The sequence below is a fragment of the Pseudoliparis swirei genome, chromosome 11 (assembly GCF_029220125.1).
Source record: "Pseudoliparis swirei isolate HS2019 ecotype Mariana Trench chromosome 11, NWPU_hadal_v1, whole genome shotgun sequence".
In the NCBI taxonomy this organism is placed as follows: domain Eukaryota; kingdom Metazoa; phylum Chordata; class Actinopteri; order Perciformes; family Liparidae; genus Pseudoliparis; species Pseudoliparis swirei.
The window spans coordinates 20,112,310-20,132,866 of record NC_079398.1 but is presented as its reverse complement, the minus strand read 5'-3'; the positions used below and the strand labels follow the sequence as shown (position 1 = coordinate 20,132,866).

Sequence of the window (20,557 nt, the reverse complement as noted above, 5' to 3'; positions counted from 1 at the left end):
GGCATTGGGGCGGCTCTGCCCGGCAGCTGCCTGGACGAGCCAGATGGTCTCAAATCAGAAATGAAATCCAACCCCCCCCCCCCCCCCCCAGTCTAAATGCACGTCAACACACACACACACACACACACTCAATTGAACGCTGATCTCACTGGATCACACTGGCCTCGCCCTAACCCCCCCCCTCCCCCCCACTGGGTTGAAAACCGTGTTCAATATGTTGGTGTTTTTCCTCCTTCAGATGACGGACTCACTCGCTCTGGTCGGTTATGAAAAAGCACATTGACGGTTCTCCTGGTTCCTGTCCAGCTGACATGGATTTCATCACACGAGGAAGGTCCACTTAGTTGTACCAGGTCTGCGAGTCACCTCGTCGGCCCCTTGGCAAGTGGATTATCAGCGGTTAATAAACCAGCCTATTAACCAAAGACAGCTGCGCAGACACCACGAGCTCCAGAGATGATCCCCAGAGCCGATAATAAAGCAGAGTAATCAGGATACACATCTCTGGATGTATCGCCTCTCCAGTGATGAAGGGAGGGAGGGAGGGAGGGAGGAGCCTCACTGCTGGGGGGGGGGGGGATTTCTGCCTCAACTAGTCAGCCAATGAGCAGAGGAGTAAAAAATAATTTACAAAAAGTTTCAATATGTATTAAGCAGTAAATATAAACGGTTGATGGATGAAGGGTTGAAAGGGCGCATGAATGGAAACGTGAAGCAAACTGAGCTAAACATTCATGATTTCAATGTATTAAAAAAATACACATATTTGCAACTATTAGTGTGAAATATTCCATTCATTAGAACATATGTGGATCATGACGGATGATGGGTGCTTGAGATCCTCTCACCGGGCTTCCATAGATCACTGTGGCATCCTGTGTTCTCCTCCACAGGAACCATGACTCACTTATTCTCCTCCTCCTCCTCCTCCTCTCCCTCCTCCTCCTCCTCCTCTTCCTCTTCCTCCTCCTCCTCCTCTCCCTACCTCTCTCCGTCTTTCCTTGGATGCCGTACTGTTACTGTAAGTTGTTTTTTTCCCGCCGAGAATAACACCGGCTTCTGAATGAAGTCGAGGAAAATGTAATTTACAGAAAAACGTGACGCGGAGCTCAGACAGCGAGGCCGAGAGGATGAGCGGCGGCGGCGGGAGTTCACCCTCGAGCCGAAGCACCCACGTGCAGGAAAGCAGATGTACAGGACGCGCTCCCACGAACGCCGATATGTGAACGCCTACGAGACAGATAGAGGACGGTCCTCATCATTCATATACGATGGGAACATTTGGTGCTCGTGGTGTCGGTGTTTATCAGGTGCACCCTTTAAGTGTATTGCTAATTAGAAGATACAAAACTACAGCTGAGGATGATGGGAGTGTCTGTAGTTTGCCATGTCTTGTGACAAACTTAAATTGTGACCCGATTATGGCGTGAAATGAAAAAGTCAGAGCGTCACGATGCATCTCAAAGGGAACGTGAAGGTCAGAAGAATCCGTCCAATGGTCTCGGAGTGTGAAGACACGTAGACACACAAACGCCTCGAGCCGCGGCGACAACACTCCTTCTCAAACACACGCTCGCCTTTATTTATCCAGTGGATCCTGAACAGAGAGATCCAGTTAGTCGACGCTCAGCCCGCTCCCTCCTTTCTCCTTGTTTGAATCTATGATGGTTTCACTGTAATAGAGAATATAGAGTGGCTCAAGGATTAAGAGCCTCAACTCTGGCCGGGCAGCTTGTTGTTGTTGTTCTTGTTGAGGGTTGAATTCAGGGTCCAGTATGCAGAGATCAGTATGCAGAGACCAGTATGCAGGGACCAGAATGCAGGGACCAGAATGCAAGGACCAGTATGCAGAGACCAGTATGTGGAGACCAGTATGCAGGGACCAGTATGCAGAGACCAGTATGCAGGGACCAGTATACAGGGACCAGTATGCAGAGACCAGTATGTGGAGACCAGTATGCAGGGACCAGTATGCAGAGACCAGTATGCAGGGACCAGTATGCAGAGACCAGTATGCAGGGACCAGAATGCAGGGACCAGAATGCAGGGACCAGTATGTGGAGACCAGTATGCAGGGACCAGTGTGCAGAGACCAGTATGTGGAGACCAGTATGCAGGGACCAGTGTGCAGGGACCAGTATACAGGGACCAGTATGTGGAGACCAGTATGCAGGGACCAGTATGCAGGGACCAGAATGCAAGGACCAGTGTGCAGAGACCAGTATGTGGAGACCAGTATGCAGAGACCAGTGTGCAGAGACCAGTATGTGGAGACCAGTATGCAGAGACCAGTATGTGGAGACCAGTATACAGAGACCAGTATGCAGAGACCAGTATGCAGAGACCAGTATACAGAGACCAGTATACAGAGACCAGTATGCAGAGACCAGTATACAGAGACCAGTATACAGAGACCAGTATGCAGAGACCAGTATACAGAGACCAGTATGCAGAGACCAGTATGCAGAGACCAGTATGCAGAGACCAGTATACAGAGACCAGTATGCAGAGACCAGTATACAGAGACCAGTATGCAGGGACCAGTATGCAGAGACCAGTATACAGAGACCAGTATACAGAGACCAGTATGCAGAGACCAGTATGCAGAGACCAGTATGCAGAGACCAGTATACAGAGACCAGTATGCAGAGACCAGTATACAGAGACCAGTATACAGAGACCAGTATGCAGAGACCAGTATACAGAGACCAGTATGCAGAGACCAGTATGCAGAGACCAGTATACAGAGACCAGTATGCAGAGACCAGTATGCAGAGACCAGTATACAGAGACCAGTATGCAGAGACCAGTATGCAGAGACCAGTATACAGAGACCAGTATACAGAGACCAGTATGCAGAGACCAGTATGCAGAGACCAGTATGCAGAGACCAGTATACAGAGACCAGTATACAGAGACCAGTATGCAGAGACCAGTATGCAGAGACCAGTATACAGAGACCAGTATGCAGAGACCAGTATGCAGAGACCAGTATACAGAGACCAGTATACAGAGACCAGTATGCAGAGACCAGTATGCAGAGACCAGTATAGAGAGACCAGTATACAGAGACCAGTATGCAGAGACCAGTATACAGAGACCAGTATGCAGAGACCAGTATGCAGAGACCAGTATACAGAGACCAGTATGCAGAGACCAGTATGCAGAGACCAGTATGCAGAGACCAGTATACAGAGACCAGTATGCAGAGACCAGTATACAGAGACCAGTATGCAGAGACCAGTATGCCTACATATCAGGACGGAGATCTGCTGTCCTGGTTTGCATTTGTTTACTGAAGGTGTTTAGAGAGACGGTCAAGGCTTTTCCTGTGGACCTCTGGGAGACGGAGGGAGAGTGTCCTGATAGCAGAAAAGAGGTGGAGGAGGAGGAGGAAGAGGAGGAGGAGGAGGTGGAGGGAGGAGGAGGAGGAGGAGGAGGGAGGAGGAGGAGGAAGAGGAGGAGGGTAGTGTCTTGCAGCCTGAGCATTTGGCTGAAGGGTGGAGACTCAGAGCAGCAGTGAGGAGGGAGGCAGAGAGTATCTCAGCTGGAGAGAGAGAGAGAGAGAGAGAGAGAGAGGGACAGAGAGAGAGAGGAACAGAGAGAGAGAGAAAGAGGAGTGTGTGTGGATGTCCTCCTGCCTCGCTGACTGTGTGTGTGTGTGTGACAGAACGAGGGGAGGACGCGTGGATTGTAGCCCAGAGGACTCTCCGTGTCACAGAAACACACGACCAACAAGGTAGGACCGGCAGATAATCTGTGGGGTTGCATATTATTATAATCATTATTAGTATTATTAGTATTAGTATTATTATTATTATGTTTATTTATTTGTCGTTCCTGTTGCGGTGCCATCTGGGTTAATCACATCCCAAACAGGGTGTGTTCCAGATGAGAGGGGAGGTGTGGGTGTGTGTGTGTGTGTGGGGGGGGGGGGGGGGGTTACATCCACGTTGTTGTTTTGCCCTCGAGACGCGACATCATGGAATTCCCTCCCTCTAAAACCTCTAAAAACCTCCGTGCTGTCAGGTTAACTGCTGCTTTTAAAAAAAACAAAAAAACATCCTGCACCTCGTTTCACGTGAGGGGGGGGAGGAGAATTGACTCCCTTCTTCTTCTTCTTCCTCCTCCTCTTCTTCCTCTTCCTTAAGGATTTGGCTGATCTTGCAATTTTGAGCCAAAGGAATTAAGGGATATCTGTTTTGGGGAAGGGTGGCGGGGGTGGGGGGTGAGGGGTGAGGAGGGGGGTGGGGGTGTTTCACAATGAAGAAGAGACAGAGAGGGAGGGATGAAAAAAAGAGGGGGATGTGGAAAAAGGGGGACGCAAAAAGACAAGCATGCAGAGAACCGGGGAGGAATCCCTCCATTCTCCCTCCGTACCATCGACCACTGGTTGTATCAGGCAGATGGTCGGGAGAAGGAGGAGGAGGAGGAGGAGGAGGAAGAAGGGAGGGAGGGAGGGAGGGAGGGAGGTTTGGTGTTTTTTATGTTGTTCGTAGAGAGAAACAGTCGCCAAGAACCCAGAGGAAACCAAGACCGGCGTGCTGTTCCCCCCCCACTCTGAGCTCGTCACACGAAGGCGTTCGTCATGTCCACGCTCACATGAAACCGTCCAATCACATGTTGCTATTACAAACGCACACACGGCGAGTCAGAGAGTTACGCAAGAGCTCAGGGGGGGGGGGGGGGCTCTCGTACTGTACCTCTCGGCTCCAAGGCCACCGGCGTGGACGAGGAGGCCAGAAGAGGAGCAGCTCGCGAAGCATCCCGACGATGAACCGAGCGCAACCGAGATAGTCGAATTTAAACAGAACGTAGAGAGGGAGGAAGGGAGGAAGGATGGAGCAGCCATGGACCACTTTGACCTTCTCCCTAAAACCTCCTTCCAGCTGAGCTTCCTTAGCTGAGCTTCCTTAGCTGAGCTTCCTTAGCTGAGCTTCCTTAAGCCACGATAGAGGGAACAGGACTTAGGAAGGATGTCGTGTCACTCGATTCCTCGACCTTTGTACTCGCCGCACTTGTTTGCTCACAGTGTTGGTTTTGGGTTTTGAGTTTATCCAACGAGCTGTGTGATCTGGAGCCTCCACACCGGGGTTTCCTGTTTTTAAATATATTTTTGGAGTGAAGCCAAAGTTAAGACAAATCCTGTCCAACCAAGTCTCAGGTGAGAGAAAGTCTTCGGACCAAATGGGCGTCACACAGGTCGGACGTAGTGGCTTTCGAGTCCTTCGACTCAACCCTGAAGGCCTCATCCGACCGAGTCTTAAATCTCCCGCCCTTGAAGTCAAGACTGGAGGAAGGTCTTGTTTGAGTCAGGCTTCAAGTCCCCAAATGGAAAAACAGTGGAATAAATCGGTCTCCAGGGAATCGAGTTAAATCGAACAGCATTTAAGTTCAAGTTGTGTCTTTGCTTGGATTTGAGTCTCAAGTTGGGTTTACCTCATTTAGGACAAGTCATTAAAGTCTCTATCAATGAAAGTCTTGAGTCCTTGAAGGCATGAGATATTTCTAATTTAAGTCTGAGCTGTTGTGCCTGAGTAAACCTCCCAAGTCCTTTTTTTTGGTTTGACTAAAGTCTGACTCAAGTCTGAGTCCCCACAGCCGTTTTTAAATATCTTAATATCTTAAGTCAAGTCTCAAGCCGCTTAGCTTACTCTCAAGTCAGTAGTTTCAAGCCCTCAATGGCACAAAATAGATTTGGATGTTGTTGCTTTCACATCAGGTAAAGTGATTTGGAAATCATCAAAATTCCAAGTTCTCATCTTTTGGACTTAAGTCTGACTTGAGTCAGTATCTCTTATTTTAAGACTCGAGTCTTGGTTGTTGTGTTTGAGGCTTAAGTCAACGTAGGAAGCCTTTTGGGAGTCTCGAGTATGATACGTTTCACACGAGTCAAGTCTGACTTGATTTTAGTTAAGTCTGACTTGATTTCAGTCAAGTCAGACTTGATTTCAGTCAAGTCCGACTTGATTTCAGTCAAGTCCGACTTGATTTCAGTCAAGTCCGACTTGATTTCAGTCAAGTCCGACTTGATTTCAGTCAAGTCCGACTTGATTTCAGTCAAGTCCGATTTGATTTCAGTCAAGTCCGACTTGATTTCAGTCAAGTCCGACTTGATTTCAGTCAAGTCCGACTTGATTTCAGTCAAGTCCGACTTGATTTCAGTCAAGTCTGACTTGATTTCAGTCAAGTCCTTAAGTCATTAGACAACATGCAGGTCCCGGACGTCAAAACATGAGATTATAAATATGTTCGCTTCCAAGCATGGATTCGAAGTCAAGTCCTCATTTTTACTACTTGAGTCTAACTCAAGTCTAACTTGATGGTGACACATATAACTTCTTCTCTAACGTCTGTAGTCCTCACAGCACAGGGGACGGTTTTAACTCCCTTTTTAATCTCCTCAATGACTCCTAAATCTCAAGCCAAGTCTTCCAGCAGTCAAGTCAGCATTTCTGTGACTCCCGTCTGACTCGAGTCCAACTCGTCCAAAGCCTTCACCGCTGGAAGCCTCAGCGACAGACGAGCGTTTCTGCTCTCGTGTCTTTCGGACGAACTCGAACTCTGTAAACCAGCCCGGATGTTTGTAATATAGTTACCGGTCCGGGAGCCCGGCCGTGTTCTTCTTCTTCTTCTTCTTGGCACGCTGATTGATTCCAGAGGAAAAGTATGCTCATGCCTCCTCACGCAAATCTCTCACGAGAGCTTTAATGAACTTTAACGCTCGGGGAAATGACGAGGCACGGGGAAAAAAAGAGAATCTTTCAAATCTGGCCAGAATTCACCAGCGTCACACGCCAAGTGACCGGTGTTCATTTCCCCACCGCGGTCAAAAGAAAAGACGAGCTTCTAAATGAGTCTCTGTTCCCGTGACCGCCTCGTTTTTTTCGACCCCGCTAACCACGTCGCTGTTGCGTAACGCGCCTTTCAAAGGTTTTAAAAGCAGGTCTTTAAACGTTTGGGGAAAAGGAAAAGACGCTCGCCCGCTGCCGTAATGTATCAAAGGAGAAACACGCCGGGGCCTCCGTCGTTTGATTAAATAAACATAATAGACCACATTGCTGCTCCCTGGAGCAATAAGCCTCTTCCCTGCTGCCTCCTCGACTCCCAGAGGATGCATCATTTCCTGGGCCACTGCCTTCACCCCTCCCCCCTTCTGGGACCTAGATTCACCCCCCAACACACACACACACCTACACACACACACACACACACACACACACGTCACACCACGATCTCTAAGAAGGCAGGATGGGCAGGGCATGCCGGGGGTGGCACAGATGTCCGGGCTAATCGAATATTCACGGGTGGCGGTGGTCTGACCGAGGAAGGAGAGAGGAGGAGAGTGAGGGCATTAATAGAGGCGTATACGTCGAGAATTAAACATTTCATGTCAAATGTAACCTTATTTTTGGTCGACGTTTTTTGGTCCTACTTATGCAGGAAGATCATTATTTAACAGCAGATCTATTTATTAGAATGATGCAACTGATGGCTATTTTCCAATAATCTGAATCTGATACAGAGAAATATATTTGCCGATAACTTGAGGTTTTTTGTGGCTAATTTAAACTTGAATTGTTGCATATTTAGTCAAAATCAAAAAATGCAATATTACAGAGAAATACTTTCAGAATTTGAATAACAGTTGTATCCAAACCATTGAGGTCCTACTACAATGCAAAATATTAAATCAAAAAAACACGACTCTTAAAGTAGTCGATGCATCAGAATTTTATCAACATGATGTAAATACTAAATGTACTACGCCTATGATAAGATCGATGTACACACAGTCAATACACGTTGATATACTCAGTGCAAAATGATGAATCTCACAAAGAGACCAGAAATAAAGATATTTAGGTAGTTTCAGCACAAAGCAAACATTAAATTAAAACATACGTATGAAGATGAAGAAACATCTTCTGCCGTTTCTGTTACTAGCAAATTATTAATAATAAACATTATTTGTCTCTTCCCTTGTCAGTTTTACACAGATATCAGCTTATTAGTAGCAATATTGTATCATTAAAAGGGCAAATATGCACATTTATTCTGATGATGTTTTAATTCTAACATCTTTACCTTCGCATTGAAAATGCGGAAGGTTATGTTTTGATCGCTGTGTATTTATTTATTTATTTATTTGTATGCGTGTTACTCGCATAACTCAAAAAGAATTAAACCGAATCGCATGCAATTTGGTGGGATGATTGGTTATTATCCGAGGACCATTTGATTAGATTTTGGGATCGATCGGGTCAAAGGTCAAGGTCATGAAAAGGTCAAAATCTTCTTGTTACCATAGCGCGGTCAATTTCCATCCAATTGGCATGCAACTAATGCCAAAATGTTAATAATTCAATGCCCAATCTTGTGATATGCGAAGGTATGCGCTCTACCGAGTGCCCATTCTAGTCTCATATGTTTCCGGCGTTACATATTTAGGATCACAGTTAACATCTTGAACACACTATTTGGGGACTGAACTGTTCTCATATGATATTCTTGTCGGGTCAGCGTTAGAGGCTGTGTGGGGCCGGGAGGTCGGCTCCGGGTCGCTCACAGAAATAGTGACGAAGGACGCTCAGCTGTCACGTCGGCGTCGTCTCCTGACCGCTCTGCTCTCCTTCGCCGTGTGCAGAGGGAGCGCCGTCCTCTCTCCTCTTCAAGGGCAGCGATCCGTGCTGTATTACATTCAATTGTCAATATCCGTGTTGACCGTGTTCATTAATAACTTCGGCGGTCAGTTTTATGTTACTCCTCCTTCCCTCCCGGTTGAAGGCTCCTCTGTAAGAAGATATAACCCTCACATCCGGGCCTCTTTAAACTTTATTCCTATTTATTTATACTCATACTGTGCAACCTCTCCGATCAATGCATGACTCTGTTGTGCGTTTGGCTGAATGTGCCCTTCACCGAGTCCTGCGTCGCTGTGACATCGCGGCCTCCACCTCATTGTCCGGTGGAGGAAGGTCCACAGTCGCACTGCAGTGACCTTTCGCACGCCCGTGCACCCACCGCTGTTTTTGTCTTTTAAGAAATTGTGGCAACACCGGGGGACTCGGAGGCAAGATTCAGAGTCATAAAATACCATAAAGGAGCCATTAATAGCCATTCAGTCTGCTCCCTCCTGCTGCTTTCCAGTGCAGAGATATGCTCCCTCTAATTACCTGATGGGCTGCAGGTGTGACCACTCCCATGTGCCCATTGGCTGCAGCACCTGCACTGGGAAGTGCACCTCCCCCAACCTGAGTTTAGGGATCCGCCCCCTGAGTCTAGGGATCCGCCCCCTATGCTGTCACAAAACGCTTTTGAAAATAAAGGCTTTGGATTGGGTTTCGGAGTAAGAAAAACACGCACGAAACGACACAGTCGGCACAGAAATGCGTCGTGTCAGCGTTTACAGATACTACAATTGGAGTCGTGAGTTTGCGAGATAAACGAAGTCGCATCGGCTTTATTCAAAGTTCAAGAAAACGTCTTGTTCTCGAGTTCAGCTGGTGGCGTTTAGTCATGGCGGATGATATTTAACTGGTTTATGTGCCACTGATTGATGCATAGCAACAGTATCTAAGGGAGGGTGGCGGGGATTATTGGCCTCCGAAATTTTAGCCTAGGTTATCTCCGAGCAGGGGTCCCATCCTGTCTCCTGGCGTCCCTGCAGACCCTCGTAGGCTCATCACTGGCTCTTCAGACCCCAGATGACGGAGCGAACAGACTTTTAATTACCACGCTCTGATTTCACGGAGGACGGAACGCTTCCTGCCCGGCAACCGTACCTTATCTCCATGGAGGGTGTGGAAAAAGATGATTACGATGCTGCAGGAAGAGAATGGGGAACCAAAGGGGGAGGGAGAACCGGGATGGGAGAACCGGGATGGGAAGTCAGCGTATGTGAGAGTGCTCCGAGATCATCACTCTCGACGGGCCAGGAATGATATTTTCTTCCCCCAGGAAGTTTCCTGTGGCGCCTAATCCCCCCTTTCGAGTCAGCGAGTTAGCTTCAGCTATAATCACATCTATGGAGAGGCCTCGTCACGAACACAGCCCCCCCCCCCCCCCCCCCGAAAAGCCAGAGGAAGGGGTTCAAAACAGCTCCAAATGGCAAGGGAAGGATGGTGGAGGGGCTCAGATTGATTCTCTGGCGTGCTGGGGGTGTTTCAGTGTCATCACCGAACACCTGTCGCCCACAGAGGGAGGGACGGGCAGCAGATGGATAGAACACAGGGGAGGAATGGATCATCAGTTATGGCCCAGAATACACCAGTCCCCCCCCCCCCCCCCCCCCGGTGCAGTCAGTTCAAGATGCCGTACTTTCACAATTTATTAAATATCACAGATCTACTTTTTACAGCTTCATCTAGTTGGATGAACTGTATGAATAAAAAAAAAATGAATTAAATACAAGCTATTATTACAAGTTCCTTGGCCACAAGCTGTGAACAAAACACTGACATATTATTTCCTTTTAAGTTGAACTTGGAGCAACATTTGGGTTCATCTGAAGTGTTTCTGGCCACCGGGTGAATATAAAGGTCAATATTCACTCAGTTGGTGCTCAGCAGGTAGAACCAGTCGGTTTTTAGAGTTTTTGTGAACCTAACCAGTAAAGTTTCGGGCTGCAAAACCAAAACATTGAGATGAAAGACGCTAAAATACCCCAGAGAGATTATATGAAGTCATTAGATGCATTTTTAAGGTCAAAACATTGATAACAGTGTTTTAAAAATTATCTACACACCATCATATTTCTACCCGTTTAGTTTTAGAAAATTTCTGATATGTTTTTACAGCCATTTGTTTTTTAAAACTTTTTCACATCATAAAAATCAATTAGCAGAATCAGAAAAGTTATGTAAACTTTTAACAGTGTATTAATAGATTTTATATTTTGTACGGAGCTGATCAGAAACCAGTGACAGTAACAAACATCCATGTTTATTTAAAACACAGCGGCATGGTTTGCACAGTGCATTTCAAAGTGCTTTATGGTAAATAGCTCAAACACACAGAGACTCTGCAGTCCTTTAACATTCAGAACACACACACTGTGAAATCGCTCCACTATCATAAAAATGAAACCTTTAACCTTCTTCGTTCGCGGCCAGTAGATTATTGTGTCGTTTTCAACTCCCAGATGACTCTGCCGAGTGACAAGCAGGACGCTCGGAGCGAATAACCCTCATCTTGACGCACAAGTTGCAGGACATGTGACTCGGAAAGGTCAATAATGGAAATTCGTTGTTTGTATTGAGTTTTACATACAAACAGTCTGTTAGACCCAAGGAGACGCCTCCAGCGCCTTTCTGGTAAAACTTTAAAGAAGTCATGCATGAATATGTGATTACCAGACACAATGTGAGCACATGGTTTCTTTTATTTTGACATTTGGCTCATGAAGCATTATTAAATGAGTTCTGACAACGTGATTAATGAAGGAATTCGACTCGAGTTCCTCTGGTGAAAAAGTCTATTTTTTTCAGCCTGAGACACATTTTTTGTGCTCACCGAAATGTGTTTTATTAGCACTATGTAATGATCAGGTACCAAATGGTAAAAAAATGTTCTTATGAGATAGTTTCACAATTGTTTGTTGTTTCTTTGGCCTCTTTCTGTAAACACATGTATGACTAGAATGGGCACTCGGTAGAGCGCATACCTTCACATATCACAAGATTGGGCATTGAATTATGAACATTTTGGCATTAGTTGCATGCCAATTGGATAAAAATTGACCGTGCTATTGTAAAAAGAAGATGTTGACCTTTTCATGACCTTGACCTTTGACCCGATCGATCCTAAAATCTAATCAAATGGTCCCCGGATAATAACCAATCATCCCACCAAATTTCATGCGATTCGGTTTAAAACTTTTTTTGTTATGCGAATAACACGCATACAAATAAATAAATAAATACACGGCGATCAAAACATAATCTTCCGCATTTTCAATGCGAAGGGAATAAATAAATAAATAGGCGATCAAAACATAACCTTCCGCATTTTCAATGCGAAGGTAATAAATAAATAAATACACGGCGATCAAAACATAACCTTCCACATTTTCAATGCGAAGGTAATAAATAAATAAATACACGGCGATCAAAACATAACCTTCCACATTTTCAATGCGAAGGTAAAAATAACAACAGATGCTTTTGTTGGAAGCTAATAGTTAAAGATGTGAACACACAGCTGGTCGTGCAGATGAATCTTCTTCTTCTTTTGCTTTGTTTTTAAAACTCTTTGCAGTTTCAACGTTGCTGCAGCGCTGCGTCTCAGGGGTTCTGGCTGCTGTCGGCGAGGCGTTTCCTCATTGGACGCTTTACTGTAACGTTGCTTTAACGTCGCTCGCTGCCATGATTTACGACGGGCTGGAATTCCCTTCCTCTGCAGATCTGCTCATGCGGCGTAATTGGCCCATTTATCAGAAACTGAGCTGCAGAGTCAGAGATAAATGAATCTGTCGGTACCGGGGACAGAGAGAGAAAACAGGGGGAGATATAGTGAGGAAGAGGAGGAGAGCACCAACAGCTCAACATAGAGGAATAGTCGTATAAAATACACTCATTAGCTTGAGCGCTCGATGAGAAGACTCTCGTGTTAGTTAGCTTAGCTTAGCACGAAGACTGGAAACACGCTACGCCAAGCTAACTCGCTCCTGGCTGGATAGCTTCATGTCTGACGCGCGGATGTGAGAGCGCTGTTTGTCTTTTCATCAAAAACTCTCAGAGAGAAAGTTAATTCCGATTCCTGTCTTTATGCTAAGCTAAGCGACTGCTAGCGCCGTAGCCTAATTGTGAAAGGTGCGTAGGCTAACAATAAACATAGACATAGAATAAAACAATACACGTAATTAAAAAAAAGACCTGTGCAATAACATATACATATCATAAACAACAAACAGATAGCAGTACTTTAAAATAAGTATATATTATGAAATAGTGTTTTTTCAAAAGAAAAGAGATTCTAACTAAACTCTTGGCAAACATAAAAGCACATCTCCCAACAAGTTGAACTATTCCTTTTGTTTTTCAATGATCTTTCTGTGCGTCTCCTTCGTTGGTTCTCCCCGGTGTTTCTTCTCTGTGACGTTCTGATCGGCGGTGATCAGAGGAACGAGCGGCGCCCCGGGCCTCGGGGCGCCGCTCGTTCTCTTCTCTTCCGCCTCCCTTCATCTCCGCTCTGTCTGTTTGCAGAGAGTCGGGCGGACAGACAGAGGGCAGAGAGACACCGGGCAGAGCGCGGAGGAGGAAGCAGACCAGGTTAGTCGAGACGAGAGGGAGGAGGAGGAGGAGGAGGCACTGCAGCATGTTAACATCGACCAATGTCTTCTCGGTACACACACTTCCCAGAATGCAGCGTGTTAACATCGCCCAGTTTCCTCTCGGTACACACACTTCCCAGAATGCAGCGTGTTAACATCGGCCAGTTTCCTCTCGGTACACACACTTCCCAGAATGCAGCGTGTTAACATCGGCCAGTTTCCTCTCGGTACACACACTTCCCAGAATGCAGCGTGTTAACATCGGCCAGTTTCCTCTCGGTACGCACACTTCCCAGAATGCAGCGTGTTAACATCGGCCAGTTTCCTCTCGGTACACACACTTCCCAGAATGCAGCGTGTTAACATCGGCCAGTTTCCTCTCGGTACACACGTTCCCAGAAGGCTCCAGACGCAGTTAAAGGCCCGCGTCCGTCTGAATGTATTATTTATCCGCGCCTGCTGGGATGTCAGCATGTGAACACCATATGTAATGTCAGGGGGTGGTATTTTGGGCAGCTGACATGCAGCTAGGAAGGAAGGAAGGAAGGAAAGAAGGGAGGAAGGGAGGAAGCAATGGAATGATACAAAGAAACTGACATGACACTATCTCCCCTCTTTAGTGTTCATTAAACACGTTGGAGTTGCCTGTAAGGAAGCAGCTATTCCTCCTGGATTCGCCCCCCCCCCCCCCCCCACTGTGGATGAAAATGTCAGTGTGGCATTTGCGACCGCTCCAGCGACAATAAGCAGGGAGACGTCTTTGTAGCAGCTCTGCTGAATAGCCTTTAACGTCTTTTGTGTTTTCTGCTTCTTGCCTCGGCCGAGGTAAAGAAAATATAAGTGAACTCAAACGCGTCATGAATGTCGGTGTAGAGTTCTGAGAATGGCAATGTGCAAAGGTTGTGTGCAGCCTCACTGACCGTGTTTACATGCATTCGAATAACTGGCGTAGTCGGACTGAAATCGAATGATCCGTTTCATGTAAACACCTTTGTTCGACTATGTGCGGTCCGACTACGATCCGATTAACACCCCTGGATAACTCGATCTGATCCGGTTGATAATTCGACTATCGCGGCATGTAACGGTGAATTGGATTAGGAACTGGACTTTGCGTCTTTGCGCATGCTTGAGATCCCGCCCTCCTCCCCCCTCCCTCCCATGTCGTGACCCGGAAGTCGAAAGAGACGATAATGTCACTATTAACGTCATGCAAGAATAGTCGAGGGATGTAGCTTCGCCTTGCTCTCTGTTCGCCATCTTTCTCGAAATGTCGATGTTGTTGTTGTTGGTTGTTGTTGGTAGTGGTGAAGAGGTCAAGCGGAAATGGCTGTGTCACCACGAGTTGTCATGAAAACAGCGCCACCTATCGTATCGGATATGACATGCTTTCAAAGGCCAATGATTCAAATTACTCACTGCCATGTATTTTGGGATAACAGCAGATCCCCCAAAAGATAGCAGAGTCCGACTAAAGCAAGATTCTAATTAAACCATCATGTAAACGTACTGACAGAGAGCTGCTCGTACGGAGGTTTGACACAAGAGGTGTGAAGTCTCTCGCCTCTCAAAGGACTGGGCCGACTCTCCGAAGGCATCAGAGTGAGCACAATCACAATGAGCCGCGTCGTTCCTTTGTCGTTTATGTCATTGGCGTTTATGGTATTTATTGAGAAAATTATCTCTCCCTGTCAATTCCACTCAAACTAGGCTATTGTGTCGCAGTGTCTGATTTTTTTTTTTAAAGAACGGAGTCCTACTTTTGCTTCGACATCCCAGAAACATTAAAGAGTGACATCTCTTCCTATCAATAGTCTGGTGATAATTACGCTGGCCTGTTTTGACGTTTCCCTCCAGAGTGTTGTAACAATATTATGGCCTCGATTTCCACTCGTCAGTCATACTTCACTGGAGTATTTTTTTATTTTTTTATTGAAGCTCGTGTGAAAAGAGTCGCAAAATATTTGTACGTGACTCACTTAAAATGTTTTAGAAGCACATAATTCATTATTACTCTGACATATTTTTCAAAATATGCTAGACGACGCATTACAGTCGACCCAGGAGTTCACTGATGTAAACCACGACTCGTCAGATTATTTAGTGCACTTCTTAAAAGTTATACATTATCACCAGATAAAAGAAGATTAATAAAACGTCCAAAAGTAGAGAAAATCCCAAATATGTTTTGTAAAATGTCCAGATAGAAAAAATAGGATATAATACATATTTATCGTGTAACATTTGTGCCTGTCAAACTACATACAACTGATTTGCTTTAATTACTGCCACCAATAATAACACAATAGATTTTGTGTTGTGACTCACGCCGAAGTTTAAACACCCTAAAAGGTGAAGCGGCCCTCAGAGTGAGAACATCCAACTGCGGTGACTGTAAAACAGAATATTTATGTTACACTGTTTATGCTGTGCGGTCTGCTGCAGGTCGAGCTCATAGATTGAGATTTTCCAGACAAGTTTGGAGGAAATCAGTCCTAGAAATATGTGAATTAGGTAAATACTGAAGATTTATTTTCAATGTAGTGAATATGGGACTTTCAATAGCCAGAATACATGGTGCTAAAGAAAAAACTATCTTATCCTGGTCCACGGCTTTGAGCAAAATTAAACAAAATCTATAATTGTATCATAATATAATACATTCCTTATATAATATCTGGAGCTGTATGAGGGGGGTGGGCGTCGCCAACAGTGGCAGGGGGGTAAATTAACAAGATGTATGTGTATGTATGAGGAGATGCAGGTATGTGCATATATATGTAAATATGTATGCAGGTTTTTGCATGTCTATTCGTATTTACATATATATTATTTATTTATTTAAATGTTTTGTCTGTTTTTTGTCTGAGTATCTTTGTATACGTACAGTGTGTACATCTTTTCTTTTGCATGTGCATAGCTCAAAAAACAATAAAAGATTTTTTCTTGAACTTTATTTTAAAACCATAAGCGGTTCCCACTATAACGCGAAGATATCGCCAAATTCTTATGTCATCTACTGATATTTTCTGATGTGCACAATTATGCAATTCATAGTAAAAGCAATCAAATGACTCCAGATATGAATCACATTTATTTAAAAGGGAAAAAGACAATAAAAAAAACCCGATCTATTAACTTCCCCGGGTACAGTTGTTTACAGACACTCTGGCAAACAGTCAAACACGAATACATTAAAGTATGACGGGAAACGACTGCAACCAGTGACCCCGTGCAGGGTTTTAATTGATGATGAGGTCATCGGGGTTCAGGTGTGAACGCAGCAGCCTGATGAGCAGGTGTGCCACTGGGAACCATCAATATTCATGCTGAGCTCCAGCACCTCGCCGAGATCCGTCTTAACCCCACACTGAGTCACACCACAGTGCACACAGACGGAGGGAGAGAGTGATCACACACCAAGGAGGAGGCTGTTCTGGAGCGCCCACCGCGGGATGCATTTAATCAAAGGGGTTATGAAGGACACGGGAGCATCTGAGGACTCGGGGCTGGAACTGTGTACCACCCTCAATAGATTGGGAAAGAAATGCAGACACATGCAGATCATAAGGAACTTACTGTTGGATGATTATTAGCAAGTATCAGCTTTGAAATAAACCATTGAAGTAAAAGGTATAATTCCAGGAATTGGCTCATTTGAAAAAGATATGTGTATATTATTGGATTGATGCACGAATGTATATCATATATTAGTTGACTATATTTTGTATTAATAATCGAAATCTGCACATTAACTGAAGCTTTAAAATTAGTGTGGTGGACAATACAAGTGTGCAGTTCTTGAGCAAATGCACCGGCAAGTTTAGAACCGACAGTGAGTTACAGTAACAGAACCTCGGATGCAATCTGTTGACGTCTCGTCACATGATGCAGAGGGATATGTTGAGGTAAGAAGGCTGAAACTGATCTGTAATTTGTTTTAATTGTTTGCAATCAAAATACTCCCAATCTCAGATCTTGCACCTTTTAGAAAACCAGCAGTATCGGTCCAAAGTTCATGTTTTTCTCCCCCTTACTGTTGAAACCAGCAATCATTATCTGTTTATCTATTTTAAATATGGGTGCTGGACAAAGAACTGCCCCCTCACTCCTCCCCCCTCCTCCCACTCACTGCCATGGGCTGCCTAGCAACTGACACCATAAATAATATGCTTTCTCTGTGTGTGTGTGTGCGATTACAGGCACGTGATAATCAACAGGGTTATCCGTTGCTCGCGCTCCTCTTTTGCATGTCTGCTATATTACGCCGCCGGTCTTCGTCGGTGGCAAACGGTGGACGGCCTACAATGTTGGTCTTTATTATAAATAACGTTTCTCTCTCCTCCTCCGTAGGCAGAGCACGCGAGACCTGACCGACGGCGGCCATGGCGAGCAATAACACGGCCAGCATCGCACAAGCCAGGAAGCTGGTGGAGCAGCTGAAGATGGAGGCCAACATCGACCGGATAAAGGTGAGCGGACAATCCAAATACACATGTTCTTTTCAGTCCATTCGCTGTCAAGTTGCAAGCACTTCACATCATTTCCCGTTGTCCAGCATGTTTAGGCACATTGGATATGCTTCAAACCTGACTGAGATACGACACGTAGTACTACATGATTATAACAGTGAACATTTAATCACTGTTGACGTACAGAGTGAAATGTACGTGATGCCTAAAAGTCTGAAAGCAGGGGGGTAACAGCTCCGTCCAAAATAAGAAAGAAATACCACCTGTCAATATATCGAAAGCTCATGTATTTAAACAAACAAACAAACAGAAATATAAAGCCGACCGTTTGTCACGTTGCGCGCTTCTAATCGTTATGCTAAGCTAGGCTAACACTCCCATAGCTCTAGATCCATATGCAAAGGAATAGTTTAACTTATGGAGGAAAACACTTAATAAGAACTTTTTTATTGCAGCTATTGATATCACTCTCATGGTTTAAATATGGAGCTGAAGCCAGTAGGTAGTTAGCTTAGCTTAGTTTAGCTTAGTGTGCGGATTAAAAACAGCTCGCTTGACTCCACCTGATGATACAAAAAATCATCTGGCTACCAGCACTGATTAAGCTCACTAATAAACATGTTACATCTCTTTTGTTTAAAAAGCAGTGGGTAAAAACAACTATTAGCTGTTTTGGGGGGGAAATGTTGTTCCGTTGTCTTTTTGTATGCTAAGCTAACTGGCTACTGGCTCCAGCTACATACCTACCATACACATATGAGCATGTTGTCTTCTAATCAAACTCTGGGAAAGAAAGTGACGATCCACTGCTTTAACGGGACGTTTCACGCCATTAACCAAAATAAATATTTTTTTGCCAGTGGTTTGCGTTTCATCACTCTTGATTGTTTTGGTACGAGTTTGCAAAGCGTTGGACACAAACACTACCGCTCCAAAGTTTGGGATCACAGACAATTTTGTGTTTTCATTGAAAACTCACACTTTTATTTATCAAATGAATTCCAAAATGAATAGAAAATATAGTCAAGACATTGACAAGGTTAGAATAATGATATATTTTATTAAATATAAATGTTGTTCTTCAAACTTGTAGCTCCAAGGAAGGCCAGTTGTATCGCTTCTCTCACCAGCATAACTGTTTCCAGCTGTGTTAACATAATATCACAGGGTTTTATAACCCTCCATTAGTCTTCTCAGGTGATTAGCAAACACAATGTACCATTAGAACACTGGAGATAGGCCTCTATACACCGATGTAGTTCATTAAAAACCAGACGTTTCCACCTAGAAGAGTCATTTACCACATAAACAATGTATAGAGTGTATTTCTGATTTATTAAATGTTATCTCCATTGATTAAAAACTGCTTTTCTTTGAAAAATAAGGACATTTCTAAGTGACCACAAACTTTTGAATGGTAGTGTACATGAGCTGCAACATGAACTCCCTTTAACTTTATCTTTGTTTACCGTCTGTTTGATTCCAGGTGTCAAAAGCAGCGGCAGAACTCATGTCCTACTGTGAAGCCCACGCCAAAGAGGACCCCCTGTTATCGCCGGTGCCGGCGTCAGAGAACCCGTTCAGGGAGAAGAAGTTCTTCTGTGCCATCCTGTAAACTCGGCATGGCCCTCCAGCGGTCGACCCGGTGTGGGACTCTGAACGTATTCAAAATACGTAGAAATCTTCTAGTAGGACCCCCCCCCCCCACATACACCCACCCCCCCTCTCCCTTTTTCAGACGGCACCTAAAAAGTGTGAAAATTAAAAAACCCACAGAGTTTACATGTAACTATTAAAAAGGGTTCTTGGTTGTGATTTTTAAAAAGGGGGCGTTGCAGTATGTTGAAGGGGTCTGTGCTTTTAGATGACGAGTAAAGGGATTATAATGATGAGCGTGATGATAACCCAGAGACGTGACGGACCACCAGTCATCCTACCGAGTCTTCTGGTTGTGGTGTGTACAATAAAAAAAAATGATTTGTGGTTCTTTTCGGGACTTCCAAATGTTCTGTTGTATTGGTTTTGTGGGCGGGTCGAGTGACGCCGGACAGCAAACCCAAACACGCCTAAATGCCACCAAGTTATTGGATTGTTTGGTTTTTTAAGTTGTTGTTCATGTTTATTTCAACGTTACCTTTCACCTAGATATCTTTCTATAACTGTACGTGCAACAGCTCTGTTTACTTTTTTCATTTTTGGTTTTTACACCAACAGGTTAGTTAGTGGAAGCGTTTTAGGAGGATGTTTGAAACATTCGACTCTTGTGATTCTTCTTTACCTGTCTGAATATCAAGTCTCTGTGTATCGACATGTATCTGGCAAATGTGATGCAGTTTGTCTCCTTCGGATAGAAAACCCTCTTTCTACTGTTTGTATAAAATGACTAGCAAGTAAACTGTGCTGTGCTGTGAGTTCTGGATGTTTGTGTTTGTATCATTAACTATTGCATGAAATGGCCAAAAAAATGAAGTCTTCTCTATTTCCATTCATGTGGAGATTGTATAAAACAGGAGCATCCTCCATCTGGAAGTGCCAAAGCATATTAAAAACAAGAATGATTCAATATGGACTCAACAAGGACGTCTCTCACATAAATAACTCTGGAGACATTACATTGTAGGCTGAAAAATCTAATTACGGTACTAATCCGAGCTTCAAACTGCATATGACATGTTTGGATAGAATTTAGGAAAGGTGGTTTAAATATTTCCATTATATTTATATGTATGTATGCGAACTAAAAACCTTGAACTATTCCCTAATGTTTCTTTACATTTTAGATAACATACTGTATATATTATGTATTTGTATG

The 20,557-nt window shown here is 44.6% G+C and overlaps 1 protein-coding gene across 4 annotated transcripts; it reads left to right on the top strand.

The window, feature by feature from the left end:
• Positions 1 to 3,600: 3,600 nt before the first annotated feature.
• LOC130201076 (guanine nucleotide-binding protein G(I)/G(S)/G(O) subunit gamma-2) lies at positions 3,601 to 20,308 on the top strand. Of its 4 annotated transcripts, none has more exons than XM_056425751.1 (4): positions 3,602 to 3,739; positions 13,206 to 13,271; positions 17,627 to 17,745; positions 19,232 to 20,308. In XM_056425751.1, exons 3-4 carry the CDS (start codon positions 17,659 to 17,661, stop codon positions 19,358 to 19,360), a joined length of 216 nt encoding a protein of 71 aa, XP_056281726.1. In that variant the 5' UTR covers positions 3,602 to 3,739; positions 13,206 to 13,271; positions 17,627 to 17,658; the 3' UTR covers positions 19,361 to 20,308. The 4 variants fall into 4 exon arrangements, with proteins under 4 accessions (XP_056281729.1, XP_056281726.1, XP_056281727.1 ...); XM_056425752.1 differs by lacking the exon at positions 3,602 to 3,739 and adding an exon at positions 4,803 to 5,164; XM_056425754.1 differs by lacking the exon at positions 13,206 to 13,271 and having other exon boundaries at positions 3,601 to 3,739.
• The last annotated feature ends 249 nt before the right edge of the window (positions 20,309 to 20,557 follow it).